Genomic DNA, 18,387 nt, shown 5'->3' on the forward strand with positions numbered 1-18,387 from the left:
GTACGCATCACTTTAGTAAGATGGTGTACAGAAAGTTTCTGAAAACAATAAGAATTCATTTTCTACCTCATTTTCCTGAATATTTGACCTTAGTAACATGGTGTGTAGTTTGATTGCATTATTTCAGTATAAAACACTGCAAACTCTTTTCTTGAAGCATTTCAAACCATTTAAAATTATTTTTTTTAAAATAATGTTTGTATGTTCTCGTTTCTCAGAGGTACAAAACAGGCTACATTCAAGACAGCTGAAACAATACAATAGGCTCACAAGCATCACAAAATCATACAGTTTTATTGTAAAATCTCATCGCCTTGCAACCCAAAAATACAAGCAAAGTCCATTGCTGCAAATACTGAAAAAAGCTGGTGCAAAATTAAGCATTTCAGCTGCAACAATCATAAACAAAATACCAAAATAATGGGGTAGTATGTAAACACTGCTACACTCTTCAGTCAATATATGCAAACTAAACTGCATAAACAGCCTATTTTGCATTTATCGCTTTTGTGATGTCACAAAAAAACAAAACATTTATCTCTGCCAACCATCTACAGCAGTTCAGGGCCCCCAACCAACATGTAGGATAAACAGAGGTTGAAAATGGTCATATTATAATTAATTATGGTGTATAAACATGATTCTGTACACCCTTAAAAAGGGGTTCTTCAAAGCAATGGTAATATGATAAACTATGACAACTCAAAGAACCATTTGAATACCTCATTTTTTGCATAATTCTTTTAGGAAACCTTTAAAAGTAATTCTATAAAACATCAAAAAAGGCTGTTAATACAAGCCACAGAACCTTGTTTTGAATGCTTTTTGTTGAAAGACTGAGCTGCAAAACCCTGCTTTGAAAGAGAAAAGTCCAGCATGAATTTCCAATTAATACAGTACACGATACAATTACAGAACTAAATTATTAACATCTGCAGTGTGAATGTGATCTCCAGTGTACAGCATGTATTTCCACAGTGTCTAATGTAGGTGTTAATAGTGTCGCTTTCCACAGTGGAAAAAGGAATATGCTAATTAGTGAGGAAGGTTGTGAAAATCCCCATTATTCCGCCTGCGTCTAGACAGGTCAGGGTTAGGAAACCATCAAGTTGCACGAATACACACGTTTCACTTTGACTCTTCAGCCTAAAACATTACGTATGCTATTGTGACTAGTGAGGCTTGGTATGCACCAACGACACTCATCCATGATTCATTCCAAAATGTCACAAAACACAACAGACTTTATTTAGACATAAAACTTTATGGCTGCAGACTAGGCTTTTCAAATTGGTGTTGTGTTCACATTTAGGAAACAACTTCATAATTTAAGCATTAACTCATTTAATGCCCAGGAGCTGCTGGTGGATCCAGGCTTTCATTCCTTACTCTTATAACTCAAGAACAAGTGAAGACAAGCTCAGTATAAATCTTCTCATGATCTTTTACATTTAACACTTTTTTTGGTATCTTTAAAGTGTTATGCAGGTTTATTATTAGAGCTGAAATGAATATTTGATCAAATTCGATCAGCTAATTAAAACGGAAAAGCCATTCTTTTCATTCATTAGAACTTTTACCCATTTTTCTGAAAGCACTTGCTTCTATGCATCGGTTTTGATCAGTTTGATGTGAAAGTTTTGTTTACGAAGTTAAATGCTAGCGCGACACCGGTAAAGCAGTGCTTCTGAAGATAATCCACCTACACGTCACGCACACGCAGTGATTTATGGATAGCCTTTTTTATGTTGGTTAAATGGTACTTTCCTCTCAAAGCCGCAGTGATGTCTCAGCAGTATTCAGAGTCTGGCTGTATTAGAGCTCTAATTTGAGGTGATAATGTCAGATTTAATCGCCCAGTGCTGGTCAAATGTCTTTCCCACTGCTCCAAACTACCAGCTAACATGCTCTCCACTGCATTTATTTCTGAGAATGAACCACAGGGCCACTTTTTGCCTGGAGCATAAAGAAACATACTCAGACGGGGCCTGGAGGAACACTAAATCAGAGTTTTGCATGTTTTCGGGTGCAAAGAGTTTCTTGAGTGGCTCATATAAAGTGTAATGGCCATATACAACGTATAAAACATGGTCACCCTGTCACTTACTGGCCAAAAGGCTATTTAAAAAGATGCTGTTTCCTCTGCATGTTTAAACAATCTCAGCAATATGGGCAAGGTTGCTAGTTTGGGCAAGATACATCAAGCCACTTCCTATGACAATAATTATTTATAAGTGATGCTTTCTATTATTAGAGTTTCAGGTTTCATAAATAAGTAAGTAAATAAATAAACAAATAAAAATAATAATGGTCACATTAACAATGAATAACGCATAGTTTAAAAGTCACTTTTTATTTACTTATTAAGGTGAAACACATATTTGGAGCTTTCCTTATTCTTGTAAAATATTCAAATATTTGACAGAAGCTTAAAAATTGAAAATACTCGATAGTTGCAGCCCTTCTGACTACTCAGTTAAAATGATGGATGGATTTAACTGATTACTTACTAATATAATCAATAGTGCTTTAGATAAAGCCAAAGAACCTTTTTTGACACAATACAGAACCATTTTTTCTAAGATACATTGTATATGACCCTAGGGAATTCGATTTTCACAGGAGTATTTAAACATAGAGTGAGAGTTATATGATTGTGGATGAGCTTTTAAGCTATTATAAAGAAAAAGAAGCTCTATGCTAATGTTACATTGTGAGTATACTTAATTAGACAGCACTCCATATCTTGCTGCAGGGTAATCTGGTTTGAGCACTGGTTTTAGACTTATACTAAAATAATCCTTGAGTGAGAACATCCCGGAGGGCACCCTTACAAAGCACTGCCTACTGCTCGACGGAGCAGAGGGGCGTGTTACAGCAGGGGTCACATATCTCAACCGCAAAGGGCCACTCGTTCCAACCAAGCCGGAGCACACCTCATAAAATTATCCAACTGTTTTAAAACAACTGAGTAACAAGTGGAATCAGGCGTGATTCTGTTTAACTGGAATAAAAACCAGCAGCCATGCTGCCCTTTATGGATTAGATTAGTGACCCCTGCCCTGTAGATTCAGGTTTGAGTCTCAGCTGTGCGATTTGCTGTCCATTATGAAGGCTCCCCAGGGATACACCTGGCCACTCTCTCACTGAGAGGGAGAACAGGGCACAAGCCAGACAGACATTTGCATGGTTACATGGTAGAGGTTTGCATTTACTGATCCCACTGGTAATCTGCAAATGTGAATATAATTGGTATAACAATCTGAAAGTGATGAATACTGAGCTCAAATGCAGCAAAGCCCAAAAGGATAATAATGTATTGTGCAAGATGCACAATAGAATGCAAGATGTATTTGTTACTGGTGTTTATTTTACTTTTCAAATATACAGACTGACTGAAAGAGTCTTAAAACATCTAAATAAATAAACAGCATGAGGTCTGTTTGCTTTGGTGACATTTATATGATCAAGGTTAGAAAAGGTCACTTAGATCAATACTCATGTCTACAGCAGGGCTGCCCGCTTTGGCCCACCAGAAAGTTGTCCAGAAACTTGCATGCCAATGACAGAGCATGCATTTTTTTGCTATTTACTTATTTTTTATATATTTATAATAAAAAAATATATAGTGTAACATAAAATAAAATGTAAAACACCTAAACAAACAGCATATGTCTGTGACCCCTGAGCACTGGTTATGCACTGGACATTACTGCTAAAATAAAAACCTTCTATTGATCTTTTTTACATAATTTGAAAACACCAGCTGTTTATCCTGGACCAAAATTTAGTGCCAAACTGACCTTATGTTCTAAAATGGCTTAGACAAAATTTGCATTAACCTACATTGAAAGTTAACAATGTTTTTTGAAAGTTACTTTTTCGGAAACAGCATGACATGTAGCTAACAGTTATATATACACTATAATATAGGCGGTGGTACACGGACAAAAGGATATTTAGAGACCACCAGTGGGAAGAAAGAAGAATCTCTTCTAAATATCAAAATACCAAAAATATACATAATTGTGCAAAAGTCTTGAAAAGCCATGAAAACGGTTTAAAACTAGTCATTTTGGCAGAAAGTGTGTTTAGCCTGGGTAGACTATATAACATTAGAATAAACACACATCAACACAAATAAAATAAAGAAAATGACTTTTTTGTTGCTTTTAAAAAATATTCTTAATATCCTGGTTAAAAGAATGTTGTGCATGGATTTGGTCAACTCCTTCAGCAGCACACCTGATTTAATTTAGTGAAGGATTGATTAGACAAACTAGGTATTGGACACTAACTGTAAACAGTGGGTTTCTCTGTTTAGAGCTACAGTTGAGGGAAGCTTTGATTAAACTAGCACACACACACACACACACACACACACACATACACACACACACACACACACACACACACACACACAAAATTAAGCTAGCACACAGACTGAGGTAGCACATTCATACACACAAAATCACAATATTTTGTTTGTTTGTATTTACTCTGTTAGTGTTTCTGAACAAGTCAAACACACTTAATGCCAAGATAATCAGCTTTAAAGATCTTTTTTTAATAACCCGAAAAAATGCAGTTTTTTTATGTATCGCTTTGTCTGTTTAAGCTTGACACAGTCTGATAGTCTGATAAACTACTGCAACTGTTTGTATATGTTTAACCCCATTCAATAATCAAGCTCAGTAAACATATTTGATCATTAAAAATACATTTGCCTCTTATTCATCTATTCAAGTGTATAGTAGACATACTCATTAGAAAGAGAGGCAGGAAACAAGCTGATTCCTGGAGCCACACACAGAACCAGTGCATGGCTGAAGGATGTGTCTGGCTACAGTAACAGTGGTGTTACCTTACAAGATCAATCTGCCTGGACTAGAGGCTAATGAATAGAGGGGCTCCACTATGGAGATGACAGACAATAAGCCCTTGGGTATTACACAGGAGCTTAATCGCAAGCTTTGATGCTTAGATATTCAACAATCCCCATTTTTATATAGATTTTGCTGTTCCCCTACTGTTAAATAAACTCACGTCCTTCCAGAGACTTTACAGGGTGCGATAATTTGGAACAGTCCAGCTTGAAGGAGGGGAAGAAATGCAGGATCTCAGTCTGCATGTCTGCAGTCACAAATTTCATGTATATGACCATAGTAAACACAGCCTATGTAAGCTGAATTTCAGAGCAACTCTGCTATAACAACGGAAAATGGCATGTTTTAAATATATGCGATATACAATGGACGCAGCTTTCATTCAGACAAGCATGTGGTAGTCTAAAATCTCTCCAGCAGGTGCTACTAGCATGCAAGTTATTTTACATAAGTAAGGAGAAGAAATGCAGGCATGCGCAATGTCAATTTTCAAAAAGTAAGGTGAAACAGTATTAAAAATGGCTAAAAATCATAATTATAGAAATCAAGCTGTATATTTATAATCACGTTAGTACACTGAATCATCAATCAAATCATGAGATGCCTTGAATTTTACATAAAAAATTTGCATGATGGCACATTTGTTGTTTCAAATCTGCCTAGATTCAATTACCCATGACAACTAGCCCACCTCAGCAAATCTAAACAAAATGTGCTACGATTCCTCGTTATGGCGGGTGTAATGTTTGCCAGTGTTCTGTAAATCTTGGCACAGTTCCTATGAAAGAATGTACTTGTGGGCAGAGCACTGATAGACCACCTGTGGGAACTGTACTTTTCAACTGAGTAAAAAAAACAAAAGCACTTCCTCATCTATAATGCAAAAACATACTGTTTCCCTACGGTCGCCATGACTGAGCTCAAAAGCCGGACCACACCACGGACGTCTGACTGGGTGTCCACCTGCCTTCACTTCACTCTACACACTGACCCGGGTTACCCGCTTGGTAATTCTATACAGTGCATGTCCAATGTCCTGTAAACACGGGAGCTTCTTTCAGCAAAGGAGTGTCACCATATACGGCCAGGACCAGATGCTGAAGGAACACACGCACATACAGAGAAAGACATCCTCACATGCACTCAACAAAAGAGGCAGGAGATCAATAAACCTTCTCTGGAAAAATAAATAAATAAAAAAGAGTATCACTTTCACTATCAGTCAGAAACAGGCCTCCTCTCATTCTACAGCAGTGACATAGTGGACTCAGGAGTAAGATTTTCCAGTTAAAGTGTTTCCAGGAACACCGGAAGGGTGAACACCCTTCTGAGGACGCATCTTGAAGGTGGGAACTTCTGAAAAACAATAATACTTAGGGGTGGATTTCTGGGTGGCAAACTGTTTGAATTTCTTTTGCATCTGGTAAGCGCAGAAGGATCCAGCCATATAACTACAGTCACTGATTTTAAAACATCATTACGATGAGAGAACGGATTTCTCAAATGACAGAAATGGCTTGTCAGATAAGATGAATAAAGTGCTGAATAAAGATAGAACCACTGTTTTCTTCATATTTTGTTCAGCGATTGAGTTACGCTGAGGCTATTTGGGTTGTATTTATTGGCCTTTAGTCAGACTGGATAACACCACAGGGATTCTCTAGGGTATTGTAGTGTGAGAACATTGATGAATGAAAACAAGAAAACAACATAAAATTGTGAAATCTGTCAAGACGATGAGGCTGGGGGATATAATGCTGCACTATAGGGCACATAACATGACAAATAACATAAGATTCACTAAATTTAGACTTAGGCCCCTGTAAGAGGCCATTTCAGCCATGTTTTCAGCTGTGGCTAGCTCTGTGATGCTACCTATTGATACTCTGTGGCAACAAAATAGAATAAATTCTACCTTCGTGGGCCACTTAAGCATTTATTTTCAACCACAATGATTAAAACCACTGAAAGTAACTAACACCCAACTAACACCTTGCCACTCCAAGTCAGAAACCTATGCAAATTGTGCCACTACTTAGGGAAGAGTATTTGAGGGACAAATCTAAGTGATCACAGCCAAAGCAAGAGTGAGATTTTTGCTCTGTCTCTATGGGATAAAGTATGCTGACTACAGAAGAGGAGTAAGACAGTTAAAGCGTGATCAAATACCGACACTGTCAACATAAAAAACCAGCCCTGCTCAGTGGAGCAAAGCATAGTAAGTGAAAATATTTGACAGACTAAGCACAACAAAAACCTTCCTCTCCACCACAGTCTGAACAGCTGGTGAAGAGAGAAGTACTGAATGTACTTGTATAAAGGCAATTTGAGGCCTCGTCTTGATCTTGGACATGATTGTTCCTTCAGGGCAATATTCATTTGGCTATAAAGCTGGAAAGAGCAACTCTCTTAAAAATAAAGGTGCTAAAAGGGTTACATAACCTGAAGTCATAGAAAAAAAAACAAGTTTGAAGCTGTTGTAATAATATTATAAGATTATTCTAGATATTTCTACTTCCTTTTGAAGGCGTATCTCATAGAAAAATAAATTTCATTTAAATCCCAGAGTTTGAAGCAGTATACTAACAGTGTGAAAATTTACCATTCGCCACCCAGAATATCTGGAAATCAATCCTCAGTATATGGAGCGTTGAACAAGCTGGGACGCCCCTGTTTCAGAGTGATGAGGTAGGCGGCAGACAGCCGTCGCGGCGTTTGACCTCCGTTTGCATACCCCCGTACCCCTTCATACCCCGACCCCTAGTGTATTTTTTTTGGTTCAGATCGTTTCATCCCAACGCGAGTTACAACACAACATTTGGGGCCTCTTTCGAGTGAATCTACCTGTATTTGCAGATAAATGTGCTCGTTTCATTAAATAATGTTAGAAAAAGGCCAAACTATCTTCCAATTAAATAAGAAAGTTTAGTAAAATTTTCTCAATAAAAATACTTGAAACTAGTAAAAATGTCTAGAAATGAGTTAAATAATCTTATTATGATATTACATCAATCTCAAAATGAAAAATATTAGATATATTTGCATGATTCGCTTACCAAAATATCATTTATCTTGAACATGATGTGTAAGCATAAAAAAAACACGTTTAAAAATGCTCACAAGTTTAAGGTCCCACACCAGTGATAGGTTTTCCTAGAACTACATTCAAGCCAAGAAGCAAATAGGAATCTTTACTATCAAGATTATAACTGACGAGTCAGGGTTACGCTACTCCATGAACAACAGGTTATTAATGTAGACAACAGGACAGTACTTCTTCACTTCCTCTTTTCTCTTTCTCTTTCTGACTGTGCGGCAGCGAAGGCCATGAGGCAGACAGAGCAGGCCTGTCTTTAGGCGACAACAAAGAAGAAAATGCCTACTAATCATTTACCGCACACACACTGATGGATATCTGAGAGGGAAAAATGAGAAGCTTGCTATTCCCGGCACATTTCCATTGTTGCGTTTTTAAGAAGCGTCCCTGGTGGGCTGAAGAAACCATTTAGCTGAAATAACATCTAGCAGATGAGAGGACACACAGCTCTTGGGAGGGGCAACATCACGTTGGATTGCAGATCAGCTTTTCTTTTTGGAAGAAATTCAGTTCTGCGTCCTTTGCATGTCCCAGAGACGAGTTAATCCTGAGAGGACGAGAGTGACAGACTGGATTTGAAAGTCTGGAAGAAGAAACATGGAGCTGTCTTTCAGTCTCTAATCTACCACATCAGGGTTTTAGCCGCAGTATAATGTAAAGGGTGGGTGATCAAAATATAACATCACCATACTTTTTCAATTCATGGTACACAATATGTACATGCTACAATTATATTTTATTCAATGTTTGCAAAAATACAGCATAGTGGGCTAACAGTTATTACTATGTAGGTTAAGTAAGTACACTGGTAGTTGGTGTTTACAAACTCCACAACATTTTTAATGATACTGTAGTCATCAGGGAGGCACAACAGTATCAATCGTATTGGTATCAGAAGATAATTGCTTAAAATTATATGTATCGTATCAGACAGATGTTTAGATTTATCCCATATCATGGAAAACTACACAGCAAAATTACAGCAGTTTAGCTCCACCCATGAGTTGAAAGGAGTAATTCAGCCTGTTTAATTATAAAATCATAGAGAAGTTGAAAAATGTTCATGTAAAAATTAATGACAACACAAATGTTATAAGTGGACCTCAAGGGACAAATCTAGGACATGGGCCCTTTAAAACAAAATATTTGATGAATTCTCGATTGTTTAGGTGATGCGAGATTACTGCACTAAAATGTCTGCATTTTCTCCAGTTAGTAGGCCGATGGTATGTGTCCCTAGTAGCTGGTCTGTGTTCTGAAAGCACTAATGATGCCCTCGGAAAAGCACACCGTGAGGTATCTTATCACTATAATGATAGCATATTGTCATTGCCGGCCCCAGACTAAGGTTAGAGAATAAGAGTCATGAGGGTTTGGGCTTATTAATGAGGGCAGTGCAGAGCGAATACAGAGCAGGTAATTCAGATCAGGTCTCTGTGCTGACTTGTTGATGTACAGCGTCTGCCTGAGGCAATGACAGTCGTGTTGGTGAGACGTGTTGGGAGTAGTGAAGGAGAGTAGGGCTCAAAGTCAATCTGTGCAGCGGTGAAATGGAAAGACGGAAGGGCTGCAGCAAAAAGAATAACCACAACAGTCGCATGCAGCTGGCACTCCCCTTAAAGGATGACATCATCAGCCACATAGCTAAATCACCTCTAATGCGCCACAACACGCCAAAGGTTAGAGTTAATCTCAAGTGCCAGATTTAATCTCAGGCCCCATGTTTGAAACTGCTGCCGGTTTTTCAGAAAATTCTCCACTGGATTGTCATTTACGTATCATCGCTGTCTTACCTGATCTTCATATGTCTGAAACGGTAACGTCATAATAGAAAACATTCTTAACTTAAAAAGTTAATCTTACAGTTTCCTTACATTTGAATTTTTCACCTGGGGTCATCTTATGACATCTGGGTGGATTTGTTTACCAAATGGTCAGTTTTACGTGACAGTTTTCTCACCTATCTTTATTCGTTAGGATTAAATTGCTTTTGTTACTGTATCATTAAGATTGATATGTAAATAAGCTCTGTTCTGATTGGCTGCCCAGTATGTATTGTGCAATACTCAAAAAGCAGTCTGGATTGAAAAATGATTTATTACTTCAATGTGAATAGTCAGGCTAAACTGCTGTAGACCGAAATGGTTGATATATGTGAATGCACTGGTTTTCGTGACATCACAAAATTGATGGATTCACTTCTTTATTTTTACAGCACATTTTCTAAATATGGACTGGGGAGTGAACATTTTAAAACGGTAGTAATGTTAAGATGTGATATATATATATATATATATATATATATATATAGTACTGTGCGAAAGTTTTAGGCATCTAAGCTAATTTTAAGCAATTTACCTCAGCAGTGACTTTATCACAATATACATTGGAATATTCATAATTCAAATAAACATAGAAACAATAAAAAGCAACAAGAATTTCTTGGGTCCATATTTTTCCTTGACACCTTCACAGCCGCCACAGAGACTTGTTAATATCATCAATTACATCATGAGCACAATTTACTGAGGCACTGATCAGTCAAACCAGGTGTAACGTGGACGCATGCGCTGAGATAAGCGAGATTTATTCAGGGAAAATCCAGGGGCATGGTTGAAATGGTCCAGGTTCAAATAGCCAACACGTAGATAAGGTGGGACGGACATATTGAAACAAACACAGAGTGAAATCCACAGCAGAGGCCGGAATAACAAAACACGAGCATATAAAACATCCAACAAACACACAGCACAATCCAGCACAATCGAACATAGACCAACATAGACCAGAGCACACACGGGGCTTATATATCAGAGGGATGATGAGGGACAGGTGGGAAACAGGTGGAAACAATCAGGGACGTAGTTTATTATATTATATATGTGTGTGTATGTATATATGTGTATATTACGTAATCATTATTAATAGTCTATATCCATCCATCCATCTTCTAAGCCGCTTCTCCGTCAGGGTTGCGGGGGATGCTGGAGCCTATCCCAGCAGTCTTCAGGCGGAAGGCAGGACACACCCTGGACAGGTCGCCAGTCCATCGCAGGGCTAATAGTCTATAAATTTTGTTTATTCAAATAACACTTTTCTCAGCAAATAAACACAAACTACACAAATAAATAGATTTTGAAAATGTGTCTCGGGTGCCTAAGACTTTTGCACAGTACTGTATATACACTCACCGGCCACTTTATTAGGTTCCGTTGCTTGTTAACTCAAATAGCTAATCAGCCAATCACATGGCGGCAACTCAATGCATTTAGGCATGTAGAGGCGGTCAAGACAACTTGTTGAAGTGCAGACCGAGCATCAGAATGGGGAAGAAAGGGGATTTAAGTGACTTTGAACGTGGTGTGGTTGTTGGTGCCAGACAGGCTGGTCTGAGGGTTTCAGAAACTGCTGATCTACTGGGATGTTCACACACAAACTCTGCAAAATGATTTACAGAGAATGGTCCGAAAAAGAGGAAATATCCAGTGAGCAGTTGTGTGGACGAAAATGCCTTGTTGATGTGAGAGGTCAGAGGAGAATGGGCAGGCTGGTTCCAGATGCTAGAAAGGCAACAGGAACTCAAATAACCAACCAAAATCTCTGAGGAACGTTTCCAACACCTTGTTGAAAGTATGCCACAAAGAATTAAGGCAGTTCTGAAGGCAAAAGGGGGTCCAACCTTTTACTAGCAAAGGTACCTAATAAAGTGGCCGGTGAGTGTATATGTGTGTGTGTGTGTGTGTGTGTGTGTGTGTGTGTGTGCATGCGTGCGTGTGTGTGAGTAAATAAAACAACAAAAAGGGAGAACATCTTATTTCTCCATGTTTTATGTTTTGGGACCTTTAACATAACAAACCTTTATTCTGACTAATTTTAGATGATTTCCATTGGTCCAGTGTTATATTGGTCTGTCCAAATGGTGTAAAATTAAATAAAAAATGAAACAGATTGAGATATGACAGCATAATGTCTCTCGAAACACAAGCTGAACTCTCCCCCAGTGGACAGGAACAACAAAAGAGGAAAAGAAACATGCCCGAATGATCTCAGGGTGGTACCATTTCACAGGCAGGATGATTCACAAAGCTATCATCCGTGGCAAAGTGGCGCGGTAGATAAGGTGTACATTTATGCATTATACACTTTAAAAATAATCAGATCTTACTTCATGTGTTGCACACATGTACAGAAGCACTCAGATAGCCAGCGAGCCTCTGTGAGGGTGAACTGTATTTGGATTCATTTGCTAATTCACCTGGATCAACAGCCTACGCTGCGACTTCCCGCTTTCTCTAAACTTCTCATGTAATTTGGTCCATTTAGACACAACACAATGCATTCTCTGTGGTCTGAAAGGCTCCACTACCTTTCCTAACCTACTTCCTTATCTCAGTGTCTGCTCGGTGAAATGTGTTAGGTTGAGATGGCCCGTTTCAGCCCTCACATCTAGGTGTACTCTCTTTAAAATAGTGCCGAAAAACGGTAGTTTGGAGAATCGCCTTCGACAGCTTCAATGGTTTAGAGGTAAAAGGTAAAAGAACCACCAAAATCATGTAAAGGTTCTACACCAACTATTTTTTTTTCCTATTGAAACATGTGCATATCCAAGCCAAGAACCATTTAGAAACTTTTATTTTGAAGACTGCCGTCTCATTTTGTTCTCTGTAGTCTGTATAGACACACAATATGGTGATATCTACTGTTATTGTGATAAATTACACAACACTTTTAGAGCATCTTGTGGAAATCATCTTAAAGAACATGGACAAAACAGCATGTTTCGTTACAAAGAGAGCATAATTAGTTATGTTAATCTGATTTAGTGCAGTGCAGTTTGTGAAATGTTCAATTAAAATTATTGCACTTGTAGTTTTTGTTTAACATTTAAAAAATGTGGAATTTTCTGTCTGTTCTTACATATTAAACCGCAGAAAAATGTACTGTGGAGAAAAAAAAATATTCTTGTTTTTTTTACGTGTTGCTTGTTACTGTTGGCACTACGTGGGCAATTTCAGCCAATAAACCATATTTTTCTGTGCAACATTTAACACAATATTCAGAGAGCGAGTGTATTTAGAAGACTTAGCTACTTCACACCTCGGGCTGAAGGATTTAGGGCAAATGTCTAATTGTGATTTTTCTGACCAATATTGTGACTGCATGTGTATATTTTCTACAGTAACATAAGCATTTTTGGGCCAAGAGGATCAACATTAAGGCTGAATATCTTGGGTAAAATATCATCAACATTTAAAAACATCTCTACTTCCTTATCTCACTGTCTGCTTGGTGAAGCGTGTTCGGTTGTGATAGCCTGTCTCAGCCTCTCTCATCTGGGTGTCCACTCTTTAAAACAGAAACGTTTATTCTTAGTGTCTTTAGGAGCCTTTCAATATGTTCAATGGTCTGAAGGAACTTTTTAAAGTTTAAAAAATCCAAACTGTGTAAAAGTTCTTCACTAGCTAAAGCTTTTTATGTCCAAGCCAAGAGCCTTTTCGGATTTCTGAAGAGGCTCTTCTCACCTCTTTTCTTTGTAGCTTGTAGGGACGAACAGGAGGACAATATTTATCATATTGTGATGAATTAAATCACAATATTCTTTGATGAGCACATCACGGATCTCGTCAGTACTTAAGAAACACTGACAAACTGCATGTTTCATTCCAATGAGAGCGTTAATAGTCCTGTTTCACTGGATTGAGTGCAGTGCACCGTGCATTTTGAATGTTCTCTGTTCCAGATTATCAAACATCAGAAAGAAGTACACATTGTGACGTGTAGGTGTACTGTGAAAAGGTCTGGAAGTATCACAACATTACGTTTGAGGATGTTCAAAAAAACTGGATCCTTTGAAGGAAAATTATTCCCGACCGATATGCCAAGTTAATGTAAAGAGATTCCGTTTCAAGTCAATTTGGACCATTTCTAGTGGTCCATACGTCAAGAAACTCTCGCACAGCATGAACGGCAGCTGTTGTTGTTCAGACGGCGTAGAAAAATAAAAGTTAGTGAAAAAACAAAACTTTTTCTGTGTTTTTCTTTTTTTGTAATTGTGATTTGTCTGAATAATATTAAATTGCTATTTACTCACAATTATTTTCTGTAAATTAAACTCCAGGCTTTTTTGTGCCTTACGTAACATCCATTTTTCCGGGCTTGAATACTGAACACGGTTTTTCAGACTGCGGGTTCACAAACTTTATATTACCACGTTAATATTTTCCTACTTAACAGCTGTGAAGACATTAATAATGCAGAATGTAAACACTCATTTAGCCCTGACCAGCATGTCCACTTTTTCTGGTTTTTCGGCTTGAACACTGAAGGAAGTGCACCAGACTGAGTTAGTTCTGCTTGTGACGTCAGAGCACATGGCTTCTGATTGGTCTAACTACACAGGATGCCAGTGCTTAATGCAGCTATATCAATAAAGGTGCAGCTCTTGTATCTTTTCAAATGGAAATTCTGATACAAAAACAGCTTGTGATTCAGACTTGCTTCATGGAGCCATGCTTCTGAGAGTTTACGCAAACCAGCTGATAAAAAACACCACAGCAACTCCACCCCCACCCCCACCCCCCAAACAGTGCCAGTTCCAGATGCCCCACCTGTTGAAACGTCCTGACATGCCTTTTTGAGCTTCAGTGCACCCGAATCATGTAAAACCAAGCAGGAGGTGTGACAGTAAACACACAGAATGGGAGGGGGGGCTTTAACATGCACCAAAACGACTGACAAGGTCCAGCTGTAGTACAGTCTTCAATACACTGTCCACTGTGTCCACTGTGTCCACTGTCCCTCACAGCTGAGTGTTTCTGTCATAGTAGAGATCTACAGTACATCTCAATGAACGTGGCAGCACAACAGCTCACAGCTTAGCCAGCGTTAATGCTCACTAGACACAACGGGTGAGCGAAAGGACCCCTCACACACTCACACACACACTCACACACACACACACACACACACACACACACACACACACGCAGACCAGATAAGCGCCTTTTTCGAATTTCTCCGTTCCACCTTAAATGGTGCAGCAGTTACATTCTGGCGCCTGCACCACTTAAGGTGGAACGGGGAAATTCGACCAAGAAGCCAGCCTCAGCTTCCCGCGCTATTAGAGAGAGTGAAGCTCCAGCTGTGCGGCGCGTGCCGCTGGTGTCTCACCCTTGAACTGCAGCGCGCTCGCGGTGATCACTCTCACGCTTCCTGAGATGGACTCTCCGGGGCTGTACACCACTTTGCTGTTGGTGAAGGCGATGCTGAACTCCTGCAGTCTGCCCATCGCTCCGGGATCGGGAGCGGCAGCGCGACCTGCGCTCACTAGCACACAGCGGAGCGGGCACGGCGCGCTGACGTCATCGGCTCAGCGGCCAATCAGGGAGGCGCTTCGCTATCACCGCTAGAAACATGGTTTAGGGGTGGGGGGATAGTGGAGGGGTGTTTGTTTGTTTGTTCTGAAGTTGTGAGACACAGGCGCTGTTCTATTGGGAGAAAATTCCTTTAAAAATGATCATTTGTCCTTCACTGTCAATAATAATAATAATAATAATAATAATGATAATAATAACAACAACTATTTTCTTATTATTATTATTATTAATATTAATAATAACATCCAGAATTACTTTCAAAAGTAAAAATTACAGCTTGAGGCTGATAACTTCCTCATAACTGGACAATTACAGCACATTTTTTTTACCTTGAACCTTGACTTTTTTGACCTTCTTGCTATTTCTAATATACTTTAAATGTGGAATATCACACCTAAAGGTCCCCATCATTGTCTAGTTTAGATGATTTAAACCTGTATTGCATAAAATTGTCTGTACAGATAAAATAAAGATCATTAACGTTGGGATGTTGGCAAGGAAGTGGATGCTGAGAAAGCATTTTGAAACAGAATTGTGCTTTACTGGGGTTCCTTAGACACACTTATAGCAGCTCTTAGTGCTTGGTGGTTAGCCAGAGAACTTAAGACTATGCGGAAACTGGGGGTTATCTAAGGACACGAGACTCCTGTGGTTTGTGAAAAACACCATTAAGTTTTTCATAAAGAAAACCTGCCTGGACCAGGAGTCCCTAATAAGGGCATGACAACGCTGTAGACCTCTGACAACTTAAGAGGTCTGAAGTGTGTAGTACTGCTCCCTTTTATTTATGCTCTTCAAGTCATGTGTGAGGAGACTCAGCCACTGATGGAGTGAGGCACAGCGTGACAGCAGAGCATGCTGGTGCTGCAGTTATGGGAAAATACATGAACTTAACACACAATAGAGTTCTAACCTCCACCACCCCTCTTTCCTGAAAACACTAACACCCTCCCTTTCCCCAGGGCACACTCACAGCAGCAGCGTGTCTCCAGAAGGCCTGGCTCTCCGCATTCAGTCAGGAGCTAACCGAAGGCAGAATGTGAAACAAGACGACATCTTATTCATGTCATACACAGGCATTTCAGTGCTGAAAGACAAGTACTTGCTCTACCAAGCATTCAGACAGAGAGAGAGAGAGAGAGAGAGAGAGAGAAAGAGGGGTCGATGTTACCCGAGGTCAATGGTTGATTTGATCTGTCATCCAGAGAGCCAGCAGGTCTTTATCCTCATCCAGACACTAACTACAAAATCAGATAAACCAATATGTTATGTAAGAGGCTCATGGTAAAAAAGCATAATACTCAATAGTCAAGGCTAGACATTCACAAATACAGTAAGTCTATGCGCAAGAAAAGCTCACATTACAATAAGATGACTCACTCAGGGTCTGTTTAGCATTCCTGGCTATTCAAGAGGAATGCTTATACAGTGCCAGTCTGCTGCAGAGAGATGTCTCTGTGTTTTTACAGTTTTACAGTAGTATACAAAGCCAACCCCCCCCTCAGCAACAGAAATTGCATATTAATGTGCAGAAGTGTAGAGGATGTGTGGTCTTAAAAATTCAACACAACAGGGCACCCAAACTTTTGTGCCAGAGCTTTGATATAAGGCCACACTATAACAGCTGTAATCAAGCCTCGAAATGCTATAGAGCTGTGACTAAATCAGTGCTGCTGACTGTACAGTGACTGAAATATGACTCAGATACTCTACAGGCTAATGGTCTGGAAGTTTCACTAACTTAGTATAAAATAATGATGAAAACTTTGTTTTCAATGGCTAATGGATTGCAACGTTTAGTAGAACAGATGTGTTTGACTAAATGTCTGTAGCAATAGCGTCCAGCTGATTCTTTATTAGTTTATCTTCTGCTGATTCTCCTGAGTTTCAGATCAGGAGATCTAATCAGATCATTCAGAGCCTGAAGGCTTGCTGAATTGAATCAGGAGTGTTTAATTATGGGTTTGTAAAGAGTAAGAGTGGGCCTACATCATTGCAAACTAAAGGAATATTTTGGAAAAACTCCTTAGGTGACCTCGGTTTTCAGCAAATTGTTTTAAATGTGAAATATGCTAGAAACATTAAAACAGTCACTGTTTGCATCCATGCTGGGCCTGTAGTGGCTGTGAAGTAAGGTTCAACATTCATATACGTATATACACCGAATGTTTACATGTGTTGACCTGGTTCACCTATTTAACAGCTAAGTGATAGAAATGTCAAACGAAATAAGAATTAGAAGGCATACATAGGAATATTGTTCATAGATTTTATTTACCATACTACTATTGAACGAAAGTTCATTGCTTGCATTTGCTGCCCTCTGGTGGGCACTACACTAACTGCTTGAGCACTCTGGCTGTGGTAAGAATTCCACTGTATCTGACTTGGTGCGTTAAAGAACCCAAAGCATGCAAAAACAAAATTTCCACCAATTAAAAAAAATAAAAGAATTTGATGCAGAATGTAAACATGTTAAAGTTTCAAAATATGCTGTTCCTCTCCCAGTGAACAAGCCACATAAGGAAACTGAGGAAACTAGAATTGACTGTTTTTGTGATGCCACAAAAGCCAACGCAGTTACCCGAATCCTTCTCTTCAACCATACTGGACTTCAGTGTCACCCAATAATACTGAAGTTATAAGGAGAGCTTACAGCTTTTAAAGGACATGACAAGATACAACACATAGGAGCTAATCAGAACAGAGCTCATTTACATAGATCAGTCTCAAACGAATGGTAACAAACACAGCCTGTTTAATTCTATGGGATAAAGAGAGGTTGGAAAATGATCATGTGAAAATGAATTATGGCTGTTTTTGGTACATAAAAACTGCACAAACATTTAAAGTGGACCTCTGGAACAAATACAATAAAGTACTTGAATACACGCAGAACATGGGCCCTCAAAGCTTGAGACAAACTTAAGCATGTTATGTTTTTGATCTGTTGCAATATCTTCATTTTGTAAATAAATGCATAACAATATGTAAGATACTTTATCTGCAGATGAATTTGATTTTCATC

At 38.9% G+C, this 18,387-nt stretch overlaps 1 protein-coding gene across 1 annotated transcript in view; it reads right to left on the minus strand.

Moving 5' to 3' along the window:
• arrdc1b (arrestin domain containing 1b) overlaps positions 1 to 15,324 on the minus strand; it is a 68,365-nt gene extending 53,041 nt beyond the window's left edge. The window contains exon 1 of the mRNA XM_017714829.2: positions 15,154 to 15,324. Coding sequence (XP_017570318.1) covers positions 15,154 to 15,271 — 118 coding nt within the window. The 5' untranslated portion in view covers positions 15,272 to 15,324. The remainder of the gene's footprint in view (positions 1 to 15,153) is intronic.
• Between the last annotated feature and the right edge of the window lie 3,063 nt (positions 15,325 to 18,387).

Source organism: Pygocentrus nattereri, chromosome 16, assembly GCF_015220715.1.
Source record: "Pygocentrus nattereri isolate fPygNat1 chromosome 16, fPygNat1.pri, whole genome shotgun sequence".
Lineage (NCBI taxonomy): Eukaryota > Metazoa > Chordata > Actinopteri > Characiformes > Serrasalmidae > Pygocentrus > Pygocentrus nattereri.